The sequence below is a fragment of the Chamaea fasciata genome, unplaced genomic scaffold (genome assembly GCF_029207755.1).
Source record: "Chamaea fasciata isolate MVZ Bird 193981 ecotype frontalis unplaced genomic scaffold, bChaFas1.0.hap1 SCAF_3, whole genome shotgun sequence".
Classification (NCBI taxonomy): Eukaryota; Metazoa; Chordata; class Aves; order Passeriformes; family Sylviidae; genus Chamaea; species Chamaea fasciata.
In genome coordinates this window covers 65,308,975-65,331,755 of record NW_027094088.1, presented here as the reverse complement: position 1 = coordinate 65,331,755, position 22,781 = coordinate 65,308,975, and the positions used below count along the sequence as shown (strand labels likewise).

The window sequence follows — 22,781 nt, the reverse complement described above, 5'->3', positions numbered from 1 at the left end:
ACCCAGAGCTCTGAAGGGCTTAGTTTGCCTGTAGTCATTAGTTTTCTCTCTGTGACAAAAAAAGGCAGTGTTTTTATTGGCCTTGACATGGGACTACTTTCCTATTCCCCATTTGCAGTGCTCTCAAAACATATAGCCCTGCACACCGTGGTAAGGCTGCAGACAGTACGTTGGGGGAAATTTTCCTGGCCAAAAACAAAGAAAGGGCAGCCTGAAAGGGAACAGTCTCCATGCTTAGTGCAGAAGTTGTTTTATTGCTTAGTCACGCTGGCCAAGGCTTTTCAAATGGGGCCAGTGATGCATGCAGCTAATTGAAGTGACAGTGGAGGGGGCAGATTTTCAAGAAATCCAAACTAATTTCATGTTAAAACCTTGGCTTTTATTAGGCAGCCAGTTGGAGTCATTGCTTCTGGAATGAAACCTCAGGGGTATCTCCTTGGGAGTTTGAAAGCGGCTCCCTGAGAGGCCAAAGAAAACTCAGCTTTCCCTTAGAGTGGTGATTTTATCTTGTCCTGAATTGTGTAAGGCTGTGTGGGGTGGCCCAAGACATGGCTTTTCCCCTGAAGCAAAACAGTCCATGTCAGAAGGAGGAAGAAAAAGGGAGCCATAGATGTGGTTAATGGAGCATAAAGAACCATTCCTGATGGGAGATGTTGGCCGTGGTTATAACAGAACTGATTCCCACCCAGATTAAAACGAATAGTTTTCATCCCATTTTCATCCTATGACACACCTGTAGCCCAAGTAGGAATGGCCAGAGCTGGTGTGGTTTAATCTCCATCAAGTGTAACTTTTTCACAAGCAGCAGGAGTAACAGGGTAATGCTATGGGAAGTCACTTTAAAGCTTTAAAAAATGCTCAAAACCATTAAAAAATTACCTGAATTCAGTCACAGTAAGAGACTGTGTGCTCTTAGTGGGGTCAGTATCCAGCCAGCAGAGAAAGTGGCTGTCTGGCCAGAGATACTTTACTGGATAAACAGTGATTCTGAAGCTCTGTCTCAGCACTCTTGTGACCAACCCATGAAAGGCTGAATTACCTTTTTCTTTTCTTACAGTGGTTCTCTATCAGATAAGCGGTTTACATTTACTTCAAATGGTAAGAATAATTGCTTTGTTTTTAGCTATTCAAATATTTTCTGTAAAAGTTTTAAAAAATAATCAGGAGAATGTCAGGCTCTGTCTAGGAAGGATATTTTGGAACAGCAGTTTTTTAAAATTGGCAAGTGAATAAAAAAATTGAAGGGATGGGAAGTGAGCTAGAGAAAAAACACAGAATATGTGTGGTCATACGCACAGAGATGAGAAACAGAAATAGTATTCTGCTGTTACATTTCTGCTGCCAGCATATGAAAAATGACAATCAGATAATCCCATTTCTATGTACTTTAGGCCACAGAAAATGAAAGCAGTTTTTCTTCAGACATTTGTAATTTCCATCTTCATCATACAAGCAGAGAAAGAAAACATAGGAGAAATGAAAATATATTTATATTGCACTGATACAGAAAGAGTTTTTGTTTATGGCTTTCCAAGATGCAAAACCCTTTTTTAATCTGTCAAGCCGTTCGTTTGCATAAAACACAGCAAAGAGGGGGAAAAGTTCCCATTCATTCATTTGAATTATATTTCGCTCATTTGAGATAAAATCATTTACTATTCTGCTGAAAACTGTAGAGCATGTATAGGCCTTTGAATCTGCCAAGGAATTATTTTTAACTTCATTGAACCATATTCCACTGGCCTGTTTTCTCTGAAGAACCTTGATGTGCAGAGACTTTGTGGGTTCTTTGGTGGAGTTTGTAGTACTTACTCAGAGATATTATCTTCATAATCTCACATCTTGGCAGTAGTATCAAGGAGCTTCTCTAATGAGTAACTTTCCTAGCCCTAATTGCAGGTGGGAATCATGAAATATTTACAGTAAAGTATTCCTCTCAGTACAGTGCCTTCATCTGCGAAACGTTTTGTACAGCAGAATTAGTTAATGCCAATCTCAAAACATAAATATTATGTTTCAGAAGGAAAAATTTAAAAATAAAAGATGTCTTCACAGGAATGAGACAAAAGTGCAGAGATTAAAAAACTAAATGGCAAAAATAGCAGATGTAGTCAGAAGGTGTCATGTATGTAGGAGTTAGACTGGTAAAGGATTGGGACTGCAGCACTCTGGTACTGGATCATACGCTACAAATTGACTGGTAAACACCACAGCTAATGGAGAGCATCAGGCTAGCACTAGATTCAGCAACGTCTGACTTTGCTGTTGTGGGTGGTCTTCAAATGTTGCTAGCCTAATATAAAAATATCCTGTGAAAATGCAAAATAACTCCTCCTGCCTGTCTGTGTGGGGACTCCTAGGCTGCAACAAATCTCTCAGTCTGGAAGAGGGATTCCTCTCCAAGAGCCAGGTTACTGCATCTTCCTACTGGGAGGAGACCAATGAGTTTGGGCAACTAGTCGTGTGGTCCCCAGACAAGGCTTGGCTGCAAGTCCCAGGATGGTCTTGGGCCTCTAACCACAGCAACAACCGTGAATGGCTGGAGATAGACCTAGGAGAGAAGAAGAGAATAACAGGTATGTCCCTCTCTGGTTATCAGAAATGGGTGTTTCAGCTAGAGAAAAAGCTGAATGCAGCTGAAAAGCTGATAGTGCACTAATGCAACATTTCTTTTGTTACATGTAGTGAAATGTTCTCATTCAGGAATACTATTTTCCTATTTAAAACATCATGGCTGTTTACTAGACTGGTCTTCCTACAGGGATACAGGATTGAACTCAACTGTCATGCATATCTGACCTGTAAACATGCTGACAGAACAAAATACTTACACAGGCAGCAGTAGAGTCTGGGTGGATGATCTGGAAACAATAAGAAACATGAAAGTCACAACCTTTGAAACAAGGCCTAGATGAAAGAATTTCCTGTTTCCACCTCCTGGTTTAGTTGTAAAGATGTAAATTCCAGTTGCTGCTAAAGATGTAAAGATGGCCAACACAGACCATAATATCAAAAGGCAGTTTTCATTTTGGAGTCACAGAACTACAGAATGAGTAAAATTGGAAGGCACCACAGTGGGTCATGTGGTCCAACCTCAAGCAGGGTGATCCTAGAGCACACAGCACAGGATTGTGTCCAGGCAGTTCTTGGATATCTCCAGTGAGGGAGACTCCACAACAACTTTGGGCAACCTGTTCTAGTACTTCCACCTGCACAGTAAAGAAGTTCTTCTTCATGTTCAGGTGGAAGTTCCTGTGCATCAGTTTCTGCCCACTGCCTCTTGTCCTGTTGCATGGCACCACCCAGCAGAGCCTGGAAACATCCTCTTGGCAATGCCCTTTAGACACTGATGGACATTGATGAGGTTCCCTCAGTCATCTCTCCTCAAGGCTGAACTGACCCTTCTCCCCCAGCCCTTTATGCTCTGTAAAAAATATCCATTGCTCTAAGATCACATTTTAAAACAGATTTGCATTCTTCACCCAACTTTTAAACTCAATTTCAACAGTTTGAGAAATAAACTAGCACCTTGAGGACCAAGTTTTCCAAATTGTTTTGGCTTCTGTGTTTGCATTTGAAAATGTTCCCTTAAAACAAGCACTTGGCAAATGAAAATGTTTCTTGCATTTTCTTAAAAGGGATTAAGACCACTGGTTCTGGATCCATGAATTTCAACTTTTATGTGAAGACATTTACAATGAACTATAAAAATAACAACTCAAAATGGAGAACTTACAAAGGGATTCTGAGCAATGAAGAAAAGGTAAGGGAAAGTGGGAAGGGTAGGAAAACACAAAACAGTCATACGTATGCTGTCTTGACATTGAAGGGCAGACTTTCACTGTCAAGAAAGATTAGGAGTTTCAAACTTGTCTAGACTTGGGCTGTCTTCGCCAGGGTAATTTATGGCTACAGAGTAGATAGTGAGCTTGTCGAAACAAGGAAGTTATCCAGGGATTGGTGAAGCTGTGGGACACACATAGGGAGGCATGTGTATGTCTGCACCCTTCTTTTTAAAAAGCTGTGTAATTGGAGCTGTACAGCAGCTGTTGGGGCAAGTAGACTAGTACTCACCTCAGCTCAGTGTTTGCCTGTGCCAGGGATGCTGTTGGTATGGCACCAGCAAAGCTGAGCATCAGCTCCAAATGTGTCAGGATGGTCGATCCACCTCCCCTTGCCAAATGAAACAACCCCTCGGGGGAAGGGCAGAGCTGCTGGTGGAGTTTGTCTGAAAACGTTTCTCCTGAAAACCTCATGTTTCCTTTCAAACAAAAGAAATCCCAAAAGCCTTCCTCCCTGTCCCTACAGTGTTCAAAGTCAGACCTCCATTCGTCATTCCTGAGGGATCTCAGCTTGCCTCAGGAGAAGGCTCTGTCTGGTCCTCAGGCCTGATGGCAGTTTTTGAAAACTTGGCAGAGCTGAAGAGAGATTTCCTGCTAGCTCTGATTTTCTCAGCTTTCATGGCAAGGAATTTCACTGCTCAACATTAATGGGGTTAATATTTTTATAAATGTTAAACTGAGGCGATGCTGGCCCTAAGAGTGACAAATCAGCCTAGTAGTGGGTGAACTGCAAAGGCTAGCACATTTTAAATGTGCAGCCTTGCAGTTTCCCACAGTGACTTGTTATATACAAATATGCCTTGAAAGTATTATATATGATCTTAGTTTCAGCTAAGGTGCATGACAGAACCTGTCCTATCAGAGCCTCATGTGGCCTGGCATTTTAGCTAAGATATGCTGAGCTCACTTTTCTATCTCATCAGGCTTTTAAGTTTCCCTAGCTCATGCTGAAGCATCTCCAAGAACTAATATTGCAAGGACAGTATTAGTGTTCTGTGTTCTGCACAAGGGGCTGAGCTGATTCTGGGAAATACTGTATAAGTGCAGTAACAACTGTGTAGTTAATAGTAATTCTTCAAGCTTGATATAGAAAACAGACCATTTTACTAAAATGTCTAAAAATGGTTCACCTCTGTTTTTTTGGTTTTATGTTTCTATCCCCTTTTTCTAAGAAAGGGTGATGCAGTGCTCTTAAAAAAAAAAAAAAAATGATAGCATTATACCAGCATACATTAACTGGAAATTACACAGTATTGAAACGGTGATAATCTTTCTCCTCGAAGCTAACAGAAAAATGTGATCATCTGGCACAACTAAAAAGATTATTTCTTTCTAGAACTCTCAGTTCCTAAAATCTTGTGGCTGAATCCCAGGTTATCAACGTGTTAGTCTTAGGATGAAAATCTTTGAAGTTGGATGTCAGGAGCACTTTGAAGAAAGAGACTTTTAGAGCAGGGCAAACCATGTGTGCACCTTTCATTGCAGGTGTTCCAAGGCAACTCCAACTCTGCTGACATAGTGCGCAACAACTTCATCCCTCCAATAGTGGCCCGCTACGTGCGGATCATCCCTCAGACGTGGAACCAAAGAATAGCACTGAAGCTGGAGCTGATGGGCTGTCGAATAATGCCAGGTATGGAGTCAGCGGCGCATGGGGCCTCTAAAGCCCACTGTGCTGCCCCAGTGCCGCTGATGCCCCTGTTCTCTCTTACAGCTAACAGTTCGTTTACGCATTCCATGTGGCAGAAACCGAGTCAGAGCACAGAAACGTCCCTTGGAAAAGAAGACAGGACTGTTACAGAGCCCATCCCCTCCGAAGAAACTAACTTGGGTAACACTCTCTAGTGCTGCATTTTCTCTAGGATGCATCATGCCTTCAGCCCAGTCTGAGTGAACTTTAAACTTCCTCACAAATCAAAACTTTTATTTTCCCTTCAGAATTTATTAATGGCAGAGAGAAGAGGGAGGAGCAATAAGTTCTTTTTGTCTTATGGCACAGAAAGAGATTGAAAGCCTTAATTTTCCTTGATGTGTTAAACATTGGGCTTTGGTTTCCCTGTCATATTGGTTGATTTGCCATGCTTGGTGGGTGGCTCAAGGGAATACAGTGAGCACTCAGAGCAATTTTTGGGAAAGTTCTTCCTCAATCTCATCCTTTATTTTAGAATTTTTTTAGTATGTGAAGTACTTGTCTCACAAAAGTGTTATCATCTCTCCACACAACCGTGACTCCTTCCAGAGCGAGTTCCCAGCTGAAAGCAGTATAGAGTAGTGCCTGATTGTGTAATTAAACACTCTTCCATAATTCCTGTGTTCATGGGGGCTCAGACAACCTTAATTTGTGTAATTCTCCCTGAATTTGGAGTCTTCATCCTTTAATGTTGTAGAGCTAACTTCTTAGACCTTAAAAAGCAAAAATATTTTGGTGCTTATACTGACTGTTTGGTGGGCTCATAGCCAGGCAGGAATTGCCAGACCCACTGTACCAAATGCTACTACCCATTAGGTAGCTGATAGTTGTAGAACCTCTGTGGAAGAACTGGTTGTAAGAAGCAATCAGTGGAAGAAAAAAAAATCTGAAATTGCTTGCCAAGAGCAGGCAAGCAAGCTCAGTTCACCTGTGCAGCAGCATGAGTAAACCATATCCATGTTCACTGAAAATGAAATCTACTGAGATTTCATCTGCTGAATTGTAAATACCCCGTGGACACTTCTACTGCCTTAATCTCACAGCTGGCAAGTGTCTGTAGAAACAAGGAACAGCACACTCCTGACACAAGAGCCACCCCACTGCTAATTTTCAAATCCCTGCTCTAAAGCATGTTGTGTTAGAATTTAACAGTGGCTAAACAGGTTTTTCCCTAGGTTCTCTCATGGAAATCTTTGAACCATTTTAACTGAAATGTTTCAGCCAGTTCAGCGTGAGCCAGATACTTGGCATGTAAAATTGCAGTCTCCTTTGGCAGATTTATAAGCAACTGCAAACAGAATGTGCATGAGTGGCTCTTTAAGAGTCATCTAGTGTGTAATAAGAAAGAACTGCTCTTGTAAGGATGCATATAGATGCCAAGTCAAGTGTAACTCTTGAGAAAGAATATTCAACTGTTTTGTTTCAACATTGTTCCACACAGGTACATGGCATCCAGCCATGGCTGAGGAGTGGTCTTTTAGTTTTACAGTTGTACATTTTCATGTTCTTTTCAGGAAGCATTCCTGCAACATTATCTACCTTTTGCTGTAGTAAAAATTACCAGCTTTAGGGTAATTCACCTTTTAAACTTTTATCCCTTCTTTTTTCTCATGCAGGTTTAAAGCTTACAGCTATAATTGTCCCCATCCTCATCGTGTTGCTCCTGTTCTTGTTCTCTGCAATTTGTATCTGTGCAGCCCTACGCAGGTAAGATACTGGTTTTTGTCAAAGGAGGCATTTGTGGGTACCTAGCTAGCATGCCCAACTCTATGCCCTCTTTCCAGAGCTTCCTTACCAGGGAGTTGGGAATTGATCTGGTTTGTCATTCTTTCTTTTAAGTAGAATTCACTTGTCTCTGTAAATTATATTTCTTACTGTGTGCCTCCCCTAGTCAGAGAAAAAATGAAGGTAAAGCAGCTCAGAACTGTGCATAACCAGGTGTTCTCTTCACCCTACATATATCCACAAGCATTGAGGTGTAAAGCAGTCAAAGACAGGATACTTTCCGCACCAAAGCCAAACAAAAATTCAGTGAAGGGAAGATTTGAGCTATTTACCTGTATCATTTTCTTTTATTTCCCTCCTGGTGTTTCTGCTTCCCAGTCCCTTAAGTTCAAGCCCTTAACCTAGCAGGCTGAATGCAGAGCTCAGCTCTGTGGAGTCACACACATACACTGGTGTAAGCAGCTAAAACTGAGCTGTTTCATCTCACTAAGGACTGGAAGAAGTACTGCTAACTGTGCTAGATGCCCATTCCTATGAACCTGCACTTGCATGTTGAACCAGGAAATGCTTCTGTCAGCAGATTGGGGGTTGGAAATGTGAGCAATGCTCTGGTGATGCTGCTTCATCACCAGTGATACTCAGCTCTGCCCTGGATTCCCAGTAAATCAATAAAGTAGCCAAAGACTTCAGAAGAGCAGACCCAAACATAGCCCGGAGTGACACATATAGACATAGACACATCAAACTGATGAGTGCCAGCCCCAGAAATTTGAACACCAGCACTCACAACTTGCACATAGATGGAGAAAAAGAAAATGTCAAAGTGCTGATTTGCATGCCTGATGTTCTAGTAAACAGCAACCTCCAGGAGCTCAAAGTGAAGCCTTGCCCTCAGCCACTAAGTAAAAAGGCTCTGCTGGAGCTAAAGCATGAAGCTGAAATGCTGTTAGTGCTGATGTTTATAAATCCTTTCCTCTCCTTGCAGGCGAGAAGCCAAAGGACTTTCCTATGGATTATCCAGTACTCAGAAATCAGGTTAGTGGAGAATCATGCACTTTGTCCTGTCCTGTCTACTGGGCCAGCAGGAAGGGGTTTATGCAACTAATCATTTAATGCTTCTGAAATAGCATTCACATTTCCTCATTCAAATTCACCTCTTCATACAAGGGAAACAGCAAATGATAGTCCCACTTGTGTCATCCTAGCACGGTGCCCTGAGAAACAATATAATTTGGTTTCTATGACAGAAAGGCAATTAACAAAAGATCTATTATACAGAGTGCATAAGTTAGCATGTAAGAGTGCTCCCAGGTGCCCTCCTTTTCCTTCCTACTTCCAAAATACCTATTTTGCACAAAATTGCTGCTTTTCTTTCTTTTCCTCACAGCGGAGGGGATTGCCTTTCTCTAAGAGAGCAAGGGATAATAATTTTTTATGGCTTTAATATTTTCTTCTCGCTGCCCTCCCTGGTTGAAACTGTATTTATAAAGCCTAACAACAGTGAATCATATTGGTTGAGGGATTGGCTTGAGCACACTGCTTTAGGAGATGACTGCAAACCCCCGATGAAGTATTTTCTTTGTCTTGGTCAATAACATTTTCTAGAGTGGGGTTCCCATCAGCTTGGCAGTTGGGGTGTTTTTCCTGGCCAACCAGTTCTGTAGAGGAATATCCTTCTGAAACTCAGCTTTCCATAAAAAACTCAAACCACTAAGCACTTCATATATCTCTTGACAAGTCTCTTGCAATAGCTCAGCTCCAAAATTTCATCCCTCAGCAGGTGCTGACGTCAGTGAAAGGAATGCTGTTACCCACTGCAGCTCGCCCTCATTAGAAAATTAATTTGTACTTAACATCATATTTGCTAATATGATTTTTCAAGGTCACATCATAATCCTTTCTCACTTGCTAATGAGGACAAATCCCAAGAAATTGGAGGTTGCCTCTTACCCTGTCAATTCATTTGTTGTACGTCTGCTTCATAAATCAAGCTCCTAAACCCTTGTGGACCAGGCTTGGGGCTTAGGAAGCTGTGAGTCAAACTCACCTCTCCACAGACCTCCTGGTACAGGCTCAAGCAAGTCCCTGACACTGTGGATTTTTTTTTTCTTTTCTGTCTTATAAGGATGTTGTGAGAACAAGTTAATTGATGAGTGCAGGTGCTCAGATAGCAATGAAATGGAAGCCACACTAATCTACTGAAGAAAAAGAGAAATTTTAAGCTTTCTTTTTGCCACATATTCAGTGCCAAAACATAACTGACTTAAAGTTGGTATTTTATCAATATACCAACTTAAAGCAACACTGTAGGCACCTACAGAGTTTGAGCCCTTCTTGCCAAAAAATCTTATATAAACTTGGAAATCCCAGCTGATGATTCACTTCTTCCTTCACCCTCCATATTTAGGGGGCTTTTTAAAAATAAACAGCCTATTTTAGTCATGTTTTTTAACTATTTCAATATATTGACAGCTATGAGTATACCAAAAATTAAACTTTCTGGTAAGTCTCCTGATTCCAAGCATTTAACTTGCTGGTAAGCCTTCTATTTTTATTTCTTTTTCATAGGTTGTTGGAAACAAATCAAGCAGCCGTTTACCAGACATCAGTCAACTGAATTTACCATCAGCTATAACAATGAGAAGGAGACACCACAAAAGCTGGATCTGGTCACCAGTGACATGGCAGGTAACAGCTGCTCTCCCTCAGATGCATCCCTTTTGCTCTGTGTGCAGAGCCAGTAACAGGGAGAGGGATGGCCCGGCAATGTTTCAAGCTTCAGCTCTTATGCAAACTGAGGCCCAGAAACAGATTTATTCATGTTCATCCCAAATGTATAGTGGAGCAGATAAATACATTAGGGAGGGAAAGGCCCATTATTTTGGAATTTTATTTTCTTGGAGTTATTGGAAAAATGTCCTGCCTCTGAAATAGTTACAGCTGAAGGTAATGATGGAAGGGACTCCAACATGGATGAAATGCAAGAATGTGGCTAGGATAGGATTGTTTCCCTTTGCTGACTAATTTTTGTTTCTATTTAAACACAAGTGTTTCTGGAAATTGAACAAAATATGATGCCCCTTGCTGCTGTTCGAGTAGAAAAAATTCTTAGTTGGGTTATGGTGGGATTTCATACCCAGCTGGAAGTTGTGCTGAGATCCCTGTGCAGCTTTGCTGAACTATCTGGGAGATGAGGCCTCCAGAAGAGGAGGCAAGGTAGATGAGAGAGAAGAAGAAAGCCAACTACAGCATTTTCCCTCCTGTTCTACCTTGGCTCCAGGTCGCTGTTTGGATAGAGCAAATCCCAATGAAAGAGTATCAGTACTATTTGCATCACAAAGGGATGATTTTTTAATTCATCCTCTTAACACATCTTATCCCAGCCTAGTCTAGTCTGTCTGGTAAGGCTACTGAGACCAGCCATTTCATGGGATCAGTAATCAGCACTCTTGAAGAAAGATTAGTTTGCTGTTTCCAGTCTACAGACCTTAGAAATTCTTTAGAATTTCTTCATTGTGTTTGGCAGAGAAATACATTAAAAAACAAATGAATGGTTACTGTAATTCCATATGGTACTCCTCTCAATATCTTTCAAAGACAGTTTCAATCCTCTATAGAAACTTTCAATGTAAATATGCTGAGACCTATAAAGCAGTTTTAAAGAAAGAAAATGAATAAAGGTTCCTCACAGAATATGGTTACTTGGTCCCCTGGCCATGTCCTGGAAGTCTTTGCTCTCTCCACCATTCCCTCCTGCTGTGTTTGTGGGAAGTCTGAACTCTGAGCCTGGCTCCAATATATTCCCAGCCTTAGCATTTCACTGGCAGTCTCCTTAAAAACAAAAAACATGAAATAAGAACGTGAATGCAACCTAGAAATGTGCTGTTTAATAATTTAATTGCAGGGAGCACACGATTTGCATGTAGGTTATCGTGCTACATGAAATTCCCTCACCTCAGACCCCCAGCTGCCTGCCAGTCCCCAAAGGCAGCCAGGAGGAAGTCAAGATGCTCCATCCTGAGCGAGAGAGATTTCTGGGGATGGCAGCACCGATGCTGGGGAGAGCTGCACTACTTACTTAGTGAGATATCATAACACCTTCACCCTACATGCTGAAGTTTGGGACGCAGCCAGAAACTGCCAAAAAGATTCACAGGACATATGGGATCGAATTCGACGCTCATGTCAGATGAACCGCGATGCCAGAACAGAAACCGAGCTAACTTCTTCACGCCTGCATGGAAACACGATGCTTTAGCAGTGTCATTTACTAGAGCTGTTCAGGCCACCGTATGGATCTGCAGGAGATTGTCACCAGCGCCAAAGCGAGAAAGTTAGAACGTTCACTTGTCTCATAATAGTATTGCTTGTTTTCTCAGAAAACCTTCTCGTTCAGATCCCCTCACACGGCAGCCTGGCACCTGCCTTAACTAGAGGTGAAAACATGCACTTCTTGAAGCCGTATTTCCTCCATCTCACTCCTTGCTCCTGCTCAGGCCCTTTGCCTTAGGCCAGCTCTGTCCCTGCCATCCCCCTTGACTGGGTGACTGCCCAGTTCCTCCAGCAGCACCATTCCCACTTCTCCCCCCAAGCTCATCCCCCCCTGGCATGCCTGCAGCCATGCTGAGCTGGCTTAGCACATTTCACACTTCCATTGACTCTCTTGGCTGCCGTTTTGCCTAACTTCATCCTCCTTGTCAGTCAGCTACTGTGAGATGCCTTTTAAATAAAGCCGGCTTGTTAAGAATCCTCTGGGCATTTTAATTATTCCAAAAGTGGAACACTCACTTTGGAGAACTCGCTTGTGGACCTTCATGCAATGTCCTTTGTCCAGTTTGATGCTAATATTTTGTTGCTGTCACTCTTTTTTAGGGCTTTCAAGTATACTCCAGAAGTGTTACTTTATTTGGGAGGGTAGGTAGGGAAAGGGAGGGAGGGAGGGAGGGAGGGGAGGAGTAGAAAAAGAGGTGGCAGATTGGAGCTTCTCTGTGGAAGAGCTTCTGCCATGTTCTGCAACTCTTGCTTGCTGAAGGAGGTTACAGGATCGGTGTTGGGGAAAGGTTTCCTCAGATCCCCAATAACCACACGTTTGATACAATAACAGAGTAGTTCTGAAACATAAAATACCTATCTATGCCTAAGTATTGTATGCATAAGATAACCAATCTATGCCTTATTAAGCATTTCATGTTTCCTTTTAGATTATCAGCAGCCTCTCATGATTGGGACTGGGACGGTAACACGTAAAGGATCTACTTTTCGCCCCATGGACACCAAAGAGGAGGGAAGAAGGGGGAGTTCTGAGTTCGAAAACCACTATCACTGCCCTCACAGAGCCAACAGGCATGAATATGCTCTGCCCCTGACCAGCCAAGAGCCCGAGTACGCCACCCCCATCATAGAGCGGCACATGGCAAGAGAAAATAATTTCCCCTCTGAGAACGGCTACAACGTTCCTGTCGCCTCATCTCAGATACATTCCCTTACTGCTGGCAGCTTCTCCAGTTCCTGTAAAGCCGACACCAGGAATGGAGACTATCAGACACCCCAGAGTGTCATAAACTACGACAAACCCAAAGTTAATGGTGTTCTGACCTCGGTGAGCTACAGCACAGACTACCAGAAACCCCAGCAAACTGCTCTCGGGGGCGAGGGTTACTCCACGCCCAGAGACTGCCTCAAGCCCATAAGCCAGACAGCAATGACAGCTCTCTTGTGATTTGCCGAGCAGGAGCGGCACGGTGCGCAGGAACGTCACTGCACAGCTTTCTGAAGTGAAAACAGAGTTTGGAGGGACTCTGCTGTGGGAGGCAGAAGGCAAACAAGCCCTGTGTACATAATATTGCTGTCTTGCTGGGTTCTGACATCTGAAGAAAGCATATGCTGTTTATCACTGTTTATAGCAAGAGAGATGTTATCAGTGAAGACTGTACATCTTATTTTCTGTAACTGATCTCAGTGCTCCATTTGCAATGTGTGCAATCTGTACATAGCTTTTATTTAAGGAGAATTTCTTAGGTTTCCTTTTCACCTGGGGGTTTGAAAGGATTGCAGGAATGCTTATTTAAGAAAAACAGTCCTCTTTTTCTGTCTGTCTTACCTGCTGCTGTACTGGCAGCTGTAAATGGTGTATCTTATGGTTGTGTTGATTCATCTCCTTTCCTATGATAACTGAAGATAGGGCTGTAGTTCTAACTGGGAGGATAGAAGTCAACTACTTTCTGCATAATGTGCGTGAGAGAAGGCAGCTGAGTATTTAAATACTGTGCTCAAACACAACTTCCCAGCTGCTTTTTTAGCAGCATTTCTCACATGCTTGAATTTGATCTAGCGTACAAGCTGAGCCCATCTAACTTGCAATTCATGTTAGAAAACAGGTAGAAAGGCTGAAACTGGTTTTGGGTTCAAGCCATGGTTATGACTCCGCAACAGAAAAGAAAAAAAAACCAAACCAAAAAAACCAAACAACATATCCAATACCAGTTAATCTGGGGAAGCTATTTTAATTTTTTTTTTTGTTTAGGAAGTGTGTGTGTGTATCTAAAATGTGAATTTACAGCTGAGAATTTGATGCTGTTCAAGCCCTAGCTGATTCTTTTGCTGCTAAATTATAAGGAAATTTGTTCCTTGGCACAAAGCAGCAAACTTCCTGAACTCTTCATTTCTCCACTAGGTATTTTTCTGTCTTACAAATTTAGCATAACATTTCTGTTAGAAATATTTCAACTAACTAAAACACAGTGTGTGTATGGGTTACTGTTGCAGTTAAATTTGCACGACAGCAGATCAGCACTGTTGTTTTCTCATAGTTTTTCTTTTGCAGCTATCTTGGCAGTTCCGTTTTCAGACAAACTTGAAAAAGCTTGGGATTTGGTGCAATGTATCGCACAGTAGCTGCTCCTCTTTCAGCAGGGGCTGCTTTGGAGCAGAACAGCTTCTGGTCGTGACTGGGACCATGCACTGCCCTTCTACCTCCAGTGCTTGGGGCATTTCTTTGAATTCAAAAGCTTGTCCTAAAATATCAAGAAGCTATATACTTCTGTGAAGAAAGAATGGTGCTATACTTAAAGCACAAGGTTGGGAAACGAGACCAGTAAAACCTGAGCTCTGGGAAAGTCGCTCTTTGAAGGCCCTCCCTTTATTTCCTTGTATATAAACAGGATGATTTGCAAAGATTGCAACGAAGATTGATCAGTCTGTTTGCAGAGTGCTTTCAGATCTCTGGGTGGAAAGTTCTGTCAGAGGATGGGCTGGTTGCAGTGGTACTGCTCACAAATACTGCTTACTCCAGCCAGACCTGAACTTAAGGCAAGCTCGGAGTGGGTTCTTTGCATACCCCTGTTTTGCGGCCTCAGGTGGTGCCGCTCCCCGCGCTGCCGCACCATGCATGCGATTCCCGTGCAAAGGAGGAAGAGTCAAGGTAACCTCGTAGCCTTCCTGTGTTTGCTGTCAATACAGTTTCTGTGAAATGTCTAAAACACCTCAGGTCCTGAAGTGAAACAGCAGCAGCCTGTTTGTTAGACCGAGCTGGGCGGTGTTGTTTACCTTCTGTTGTTTACATGTCTGTGTAAATAAAGAACACTGGTATTTGTAAATCAGCCACACAGGCCTGCCACTTCACTGGGTGACTCGATCGTTGCCGCACGCCCACTCCCGCCACATACCCTGCAGGGTGAGAAGTGTTCCTTACGCCCTGCAAAAGTGCCAGTTGCGCTGCTGCAATTCATGGCCCCAGTGTGACAGGCTAAAAAAAGATTCTCTCAGTGCCCCGTTTAGCCCAGATTTTATGTCCATAAGCTCTAGAGAAGAAGAACCCATAAACAAACTCCTGCGCCCAAACCCCGCTGCTGGATGCATATGATTGAGGGAAGGATGAGGATGCCCTCCTGATGAGCTTGAAACCAATCCTCTGCCCACACAACTAATTAGCCTGACTTGTCACTTGACAAACAAGTCAGTAATCAGGCCTGCTCCCCACCTAATGAGGCAGCTAAGTAACACAGCAATGCAAGGGGACCAGACAGCAGATGACGCTACTTGTATTATGAACTTTTTGCATATTTCTGCCACATGCTTGGTGCATCTGCAGCATGGTACAAGTGTCAAAAGCTTCTTGGCAGCATCTGCCCATTTCTGCTGTGATTCAAACACATCTTAACACAGCCGATTTAGCCTAATGGAAAGTTTGGTCTCTATTTGCACCTTGCCTTCATCCCCACCCCCCTCTAAAGAAACCAAACAAACCTGCAAATGTGGCTTAAAATAGATCCCCACACACCTTCAGCCTCCCCTCACAGCAGCTTAGTGCTGACAGGGACAGAGGCAGCACATGTCCTGGTCCCTGCTGTGGTGCTCCATGGTTCACATCTGAGGGATTGCTGAGTGTGGTTAACACTAAAAGCCTTGGGCCTCTCCACCTTGGCATAGGAAATTTTTAGCAACCCTAGCAGCAGATACGCAAGAGAAATTCCCTACCCTACATCTCTGTATCCTAATGGTGGTAGAGATACAAAACCCTGGTGTAGGAATGGAAGAGGATTGCCTGAATCTTACCAGTGCTTGTGCCCATCCTCATGTTCCTCCTCTGAATGGCTTTTTACATACTGATACATTAAACTCCAGCTTGTCTGCATCAGCCTGTCCTCACTGCCAAAGCCAGATATAGGTATAACACAAGCAGCCTTATAAAACATCACAGGTTTAAAACCCTTTGTTCCACAGTGAAGGTTAGAGTATGCACCATTTTGGGATATTTCCACACTCAGAAGGCCTCTTAGCTCTGGATCTCTCTCCAGCTTCTCTAGATATTGTGTGAGAGCAGAGTTTGATCCTCTAGTCAATGGAGACTTTCAGTGGTGTTTTGGTACCAAACTCCCTTCCTGAGTAGGCACTCCCAGTGGGTTGGAACAGTAAAGCCAAGTCAGAGTCCACAGGAAGGTTAAATATTAACTGCTCCTGGCACTTAGGACCTGCCTGTCCCATTGCTATTGACAGCAGGTGGCTGACTTTGCTGGGAACAGGGGCAGCTCTGTAACTGCACGTCTGACTGAAGGAAACGAAGGAGGTGGCTCTTGAGGTAAGTGTAAAAAATGGTGTCAGCTACCTACAACTCAAACCAAAAAATGACAGCATGCATTTCCAGCTGGTGCCTTATATTTAAAACACAAAAAATTTACAAAAAAACCCCAACCAACTACAATAAAGGTTCCAAAAATACCACAGCAAAACCACAAATTTTCTTTCCCCTGACCTCCTTAGACTGGCAAATAGATCACAAATTCTTATTTCTTCTATCAAGTACCTTTCTAATGCACACAAAAGCATTTTTTCCTATCAAGTGTAATTGTAAAGAGTATTTTTCTGTTTCTTTTAGTTGCTAAACATCAGATATTTAACTTTACCTTAGTACCTACCACAGTCTTGACATCCAACAGGCAGTAGATTAAAATTTGCCCTAGACTGGAATATGGATTTCCTGGCTCAGGGAATGTCCTAGTTAGAACATCGCCTGCTCTCTTTTTTATGATCTTTGGATCAACAGCTTGGCCTTGCCTCCCTCTCCAGACAGCATCCACAGGAGGGGTTCAATCAGCTCAGCAGCCCACTCACTACAGCAGTCTGCAGAGATGGGGGCAGGCAGGGAAAGCCCTGAAGCTGATTGGCACCTCTGGCATATGAGTATTGTGAGCACTGAACTAAAATGTAGCAGTCACAGCACTATCTCTAGCACCTGTGTGTAAATGACAGATCCCTGCCTCCTTATTTTGCAAAAACACAGGAGGTTGGATCCCGATCATTTGAAGCAGCGTGTGAGTCCCATGGCTGGTCTGCATTATTGGCATAGCTAAAACCTGGGAAGATTAAGTTTTTAATACACACTTCCTTCAGATTTTTCCCACTGACTGCCAGAGAACTGGCAATCCTTCACTCCACGGACAGATTTTAGTGGAACCCTGTCTGAAGCACAAAGTATTCCCTACCTAGGATGCGAATATCAGGCTATAGGTCCCATTACAGGAGCAGATACCTAACTGTGTTTATGTGTTCGGTAGATCACTATCATTAAAACAAAAAGTGAAAAAATAAAGAGAGTTCTAAGAAGGGAGTCTGTGGTCTCACAGCAGTCCTGCAGGATCAGATGCCCACTGAAAAGTAACCTTATAGAAATCCATCTGTATTCTTCTGTCCACCCTCCCTCCTAAATCAGGTTGGCTTTGCTCAGCAAGTGGGCCTCTTAAAGGCTCCCCAGCCTGTAATCAGGCCAGACTGAAAAAGAATGACAAGGTTATGTTGTTGCATTCCTTTTTCCTTATTATTTTCCATAATAAAAATTGTGTACTGCCCTTTTCTTTCCAGTGTCGGCTATGATGTAAGTTTGTACTGACCTCCAGCCTCTGCTGTAATTAGTACAGTGTGAAAGCAGAATTTACCATTTCATTTGAAACTCATCAGTGTTGTTGATACCTACACTGAAAATTACCCTGCCACAGCTGTGGGGGGCTAACAAGACTACCATTGCGATGCCTATGAATTATTGAAGATAGAGTGAGTTTCACAGAACATACTTATTTAAAAGGAAGGTGCCATTTCTGCACAATCAGTTTCAAACTTAAAATAGAAACCTCCTGAGAGCTTCCTTTTTTTTGAAGCCCCCTTTCTCCCCCCGGTACAGTCCTACAATCCATTAAGGACACGCAACAAGGAGTCAGATAAAGTATTTCTAAACTAGATAAAGACAAGAGGGAAGACATCCTAAGTTGGAGAAAATTCATGCTACCCATGATAAGGAGGATGCCTCACATCTGACTTTCTGTGCTATCACATTGTGTAGTCTGGACATGTGAATTTGGAGACGTTTTCATTCAAACATCACCAATTTGTTTAGGTTTCGCCTCACATTAAGTGGCTGTAAATCCTGAAAAACCTTTGCCATCCACAGTAGGCAAAGGTTATTCAGTAACCTCTTGTCCTGGGCTGAGTTAATTCATTACTTAGACACTCACAACACAGCTACTGCTCTGCCATGTGACATCCAGGAGAATCATGCTGTTTATTTTTGTATAGTCACAAGTATAAAAAAGAGAAATCCAGGAAGGAGACAACTTAATCAAGTTAAAGCACAACATAATTTTTTTACCATAGTAAAAAATGAAAGTCAACAAATAAGACATAGTAGTGTTACTAAGGCATTTGTGCCCCGAATAGTCACCCTTAACAGACATCAAGAACTTGTAATTTTGACTAGACACAATTTTTTTAACAGACTTTATTGGAAAAGCTCCCTTATTGTATTAATAATCTGCATTATTGGCTAACGCAAAGAGGAACTGTATCCTGAATATCCAGCATTTCGTTCTACTAAATCTGAGCTACCAAAAAGAATGAGAAAAGTTACAAACATAACAAATTATTCAAAGCTTTGAACATTCTCTCAGCCAAATCAGATGACAACAGACAATAATAGACTTTAAAAACACATGTATGTTGCCTACTAGAAGGCAGGCAAAAAGGTAGGGAGGGAGGCAAAATTCTAGGCTTAAAAGAAACAGCAAGACCAATTTTAAAACGAACAATATAGACACACCCAGCAATGGGTGAAGCCTGAGCCATGACAGGGAGCTTATCAGAAGTCCTCCTCCACGAGGAGTGCCAGATAGCAGAGAAGATGGTGATGCTTGCCATAAAACAAGGGGAAAAAGGACCCAGAAAGATGGTAATACTACCCACCACCCCACCCCTGAACAATTTAACCCCCTGAGCATATACTAGAAACCAGTCTTTACAAATGTGTTTTGTGCATCTTAATTTCTCTGGCCCAGCCAAACACCATTTCGCAGATGGGTGAACTGAGATAGACAGATATGCTGCCACCTGTCCAGAGCTGTAGCAACAAATCAAACCTATCCAAAAATGCAAAGACCTCTGAAAACACCAACCACAAACCTGTGAAAAGTCCTCTGTCGAGCAGGGAAAGACAGGGGTGATAAAGACTAAGACGAGCTAGCAGACCTCACTTGAAGAGGCAGCTTTTCTTCACATCTATGGCTAAGCTTTTTATCCTTAAGTGACACCATCTGTTCTGACAGACAGTTTTATAAAATTTGAATAAGGTGACCTGGATAAAGCATGCCTGTTATATGGAAATGCTGGTGTCATGCGTGGATGTGGAAAGGTTGTGGATGGCTCATGCACCAAGCGCTTTCAGCGTCTCATCATAAAAGGCCAAACAAGCCTTTTCTGACAGGCCCCAACGCAAAGTGAGCCATGTTTTTGATAACAATGCTGCAATAAGTTTTCTACTATCTTACAAGGACCTTGCAGATGGCATTCATGCTCCTTTAAGGTAAGTATTTAGGTATACAGGTAACTTTTTAACATATGAAGTCTTGGTCCATCCTCCCTCCTTTATAATACAACTGCATCACTGTACAAGGACCAGCACCAAGGACATAAATATGTCTCTGCTGACAGGTCTATTGATCACCTGGTTAATGACAACAAAGCAAGGTCTGCAAGACTGGACTATCATTTGGTGGTCTCTGGAAAGGAGCACCAGTCGAGAAAAGACAAGGGTGGGTCAATGTGAACTGACATTCCTCTTTTCTCCAACCAAGAGCCTTCTGTGTGAACCTGGACTAGAGCAAAACACAGTTGTCATCTCCTTTTATTCCCACTTCTCCTCACCTGACATGACCATGGACAGTCTCTGTTCCAGCCAAGATTCCAGATTCAAAAGTGACAAGGCTGGTTCTGTATCATAGTTGAGGGGCACTGGCAAAGCGCAGGCAGGAGTATTTACGAACCTAGCTGGCACCTCACTTCATGTTTGATCAGTGCATTCGGCCCCTGCTTTTGGAAAGCCTTAACCCATCCACAAACAAGAGCTAAAACATTTCACTGCTTGTTTTCACTGCTTGTCTCTGAGCTTGTAAGAGAGCAGAGCAGTAATTTTTTAAAGTAATTGATGGGGGCAATCAAGTGGTTTTTAGCAAGTCATGAATGCAGAGCTGTAAGTAATTATACATGTCTGTGTTTATGTGTGTTTGGACATATGCTTCACTGATTTATAGAGAGAGGACAATTTTTAACTGTAATATGTGCCATCTGCAAACTACTTGCTACAGGATGTCAATTAGACTGGATGTTAATTATTTTAAGATTACATGTTTCTAGAAATAGTTCTAATGAATAAAGTTTTTCTATTCTTTTTAAATTAAAAACCACAACCAACCAACCAACCCACAAAAAAAAACCCAACCCATGAAACAAAAGGTTCTGTTTCTCAGGCGTTAATACTGAAGATTGGAAGGAAGCTGCTGCCCCCTCTTGGCACCACATACAAATGCAAATACTTTGCACGAAAAAAAAAAAGCTTCTGGTCACAAATTGCAATTACAAAGTAATAGACAAGTTTGGACGTGGAAAACAGTATAAAAACTGACAAAGCCCCAAGTACACTTGCCTACTTACCCAGCCCACTCAAGACGGCCCCATTAACTTAGTAACATGTGGGGGTCATAATACACAGAACTGTCATGTCTTTCATTTTAAAATAAATGTTAGTAATAGGTGACCTGGATTTAAAACAACACTTCAAATAATACTTAAAGCAGCATCCTAATTCTGCTGGCTTCCTGAATTGCCTTATAACACCCCACATCTATCACAAATTAGGAGAACACCTAAACTGCCACATTGGATAAAAAAGGAAGATTAAATAAACAGGAAAGCCTGCAGCAGCACTCAATTGACAGCTATACAGAAATCCCCATTTATCATATATAAAAAGTCACTTTCTCAGTTCCAAGCCCAAACCTGCCACCTTCAGAAGCTGAGGGTACCCACTGCAGGGTATAAATTGTACCATCCATGGGAAATCCCCTCTCACAGAACCACAGACTACGAAGCAAATTATAAAGTAAACCAAGAGGAACTGGCGCATTTATGGACATAACTCAAAAGGCTCCACTTCTACAAGAGGATCAGCATAGGCAAGCTATAGGAGTCTTCCCCCCAACCTTTAGCAGAAGAAGAGTCAACAGTGGCAAACTCTCTACAGTTTGTTCCAGCAGGGATTGGATAGGGATGCTCCATTTCTTATTTGGAGGGAAAACCTTATTCAAGTCAGGGACATTTCCAGCAGTGAAGCCCAGTGGACCAAATATGTTAACTATTCCAGTTCAGCAGTATGACTTGTAATGCTTCCATTCCCCTAAAGAAACTGATGACAGACAGAAACACTTGGACAACAGCATGCAAAGTAACATTAGAAAAAATATTTTCATGGGAATCTGACTTACTTCATTTGACGAAAGTAATATCGATGCAAATATTTAGACAGTTCATAGACAAATGAGATTTAATCAACAGGATTTACAGAGATTTTACAGATATATTTGAAGACTTGCAGTTTTAACAGAAAAGTTACCAGCTGGCTCCCAAGCACCCCTGACTTCCAGCACTACAGGCAATCAAAACATGTCGGTGAATGCCTGTACTTTCCCTTTACTTGTATTTACATTTTCCTAACCTCCTGATTGAGACCCAGCCATTGAAAACCAGGCAGCCAGAGCTGATGGCCCCACAACTGATGCAGGAGAAGACGGGGAGCCTGCTAAGGCTCCAGTGCTTTTGCATTTCAAAAAGGAAATTTGAAGAAATACAGAATGCCAATAACTCTGGCAGGATTGTGATCACTATATATTTTATCTCCAGTAAAAAAGTTACAAAGAAAAACTGTAACCAGTTCTCCTGGAATCAATACATGGACTTTTAACATACCTCTCACAGGGGACTGGAAGACCATACTACTGCAGGGCTTTCAAAACATTGGCAGCTCCAATGTTTACATAGGTACAGCTAGGAAACACAAGCCTTAGCACATGACGCAGAAGGCTGACAGAGAGACACCAAATGATTTAGACAGCTGATTGAATCAAACACTATTGTATAGAGTGTGGAAAATTTACCCAAGTGACTTTAAAGTTTTCACCTAGGAATTGAAAATCCTTGAAAAATACTACTTGGCCTTTTTCAATCATTTGACTCAGAAGCATCATGTCCTGCACAGGAGCAGGCATCACGAGCAGATTCCAAAGTACTTCTGTGGGAAGGGAACACCAGGTGAACGGAGTAGACTACTCTGATGCATTAAAAGCATTATGAGAAAATAAAATCTATGAGAAAAAAAAAATCCAAAGAAATTGAGTATTTCTCTTTCAAAGTCAGCATGTTTTCCACTTCTCAACTCCTCGCTTCCCTTACAACTGTGAAACATCTAAAGAATTGGGTCCTGTTGGAAAAGACACACCGGGCAACATGATAGTATTTTCCAAGCAGTGTAAGTTCAAGCTTATAAAGGCAAGCTTGAAATATATTAGCCCATTTTTTTCAGGTCATTGAGCTGAGGTTTTAATCAGCAAAACCAGACTTCCTACACATATCCTAAGTCAGGTCGCATTTCTCTTCTGTCTCGTGTTGGTCTCTGGAAAAAAAAAAAAAAAAAAAAAAAAAAAAAAAAAAAA

The 22,781-nt window shown here is 42.2% G+C and overlaps 1 protein-coding gene across 1 annotated transcript in view; it reads left to right on the top strand.

The window, feature by feature from the left end:
- Positions 1-14,855, top strand: part of DCBLD1 (discoidin, CUB and LCCL domain containing 1) — a 47,279-nt gene extending 32,424 nt beyond the window's left edge. Inside the window, 9 exon segments of the mRNA XM_066179348.1 lie at positions 1,058-1,098; positions 2,361-2,576; positions 3,639-3,763; positions 5,328-5,475; positions 5,557-5,673; positions 7,149-7,239; positions 8,243-8,292; positions 9,826-9,945; positions 12,459-14,855. Of these exon segments, the coding sequence (XP_066035445.1) occupies positions 1,058-1,098; positions 2,361-2,576; positions 3,639-3,763; positions 5,328-5,475; positions 5,557-5,673; positions 7,149-7,239; positions 8,243-8,292; positions 9,826-9,945; positions 12,459-12,976 (1,426 nt within the window). The 3' untranslated portion in view covers positions 12,977-14,855.
- The last annotated feature ends 7,926 nt before the right edge of the window (positions 14,856-22,781 follow it).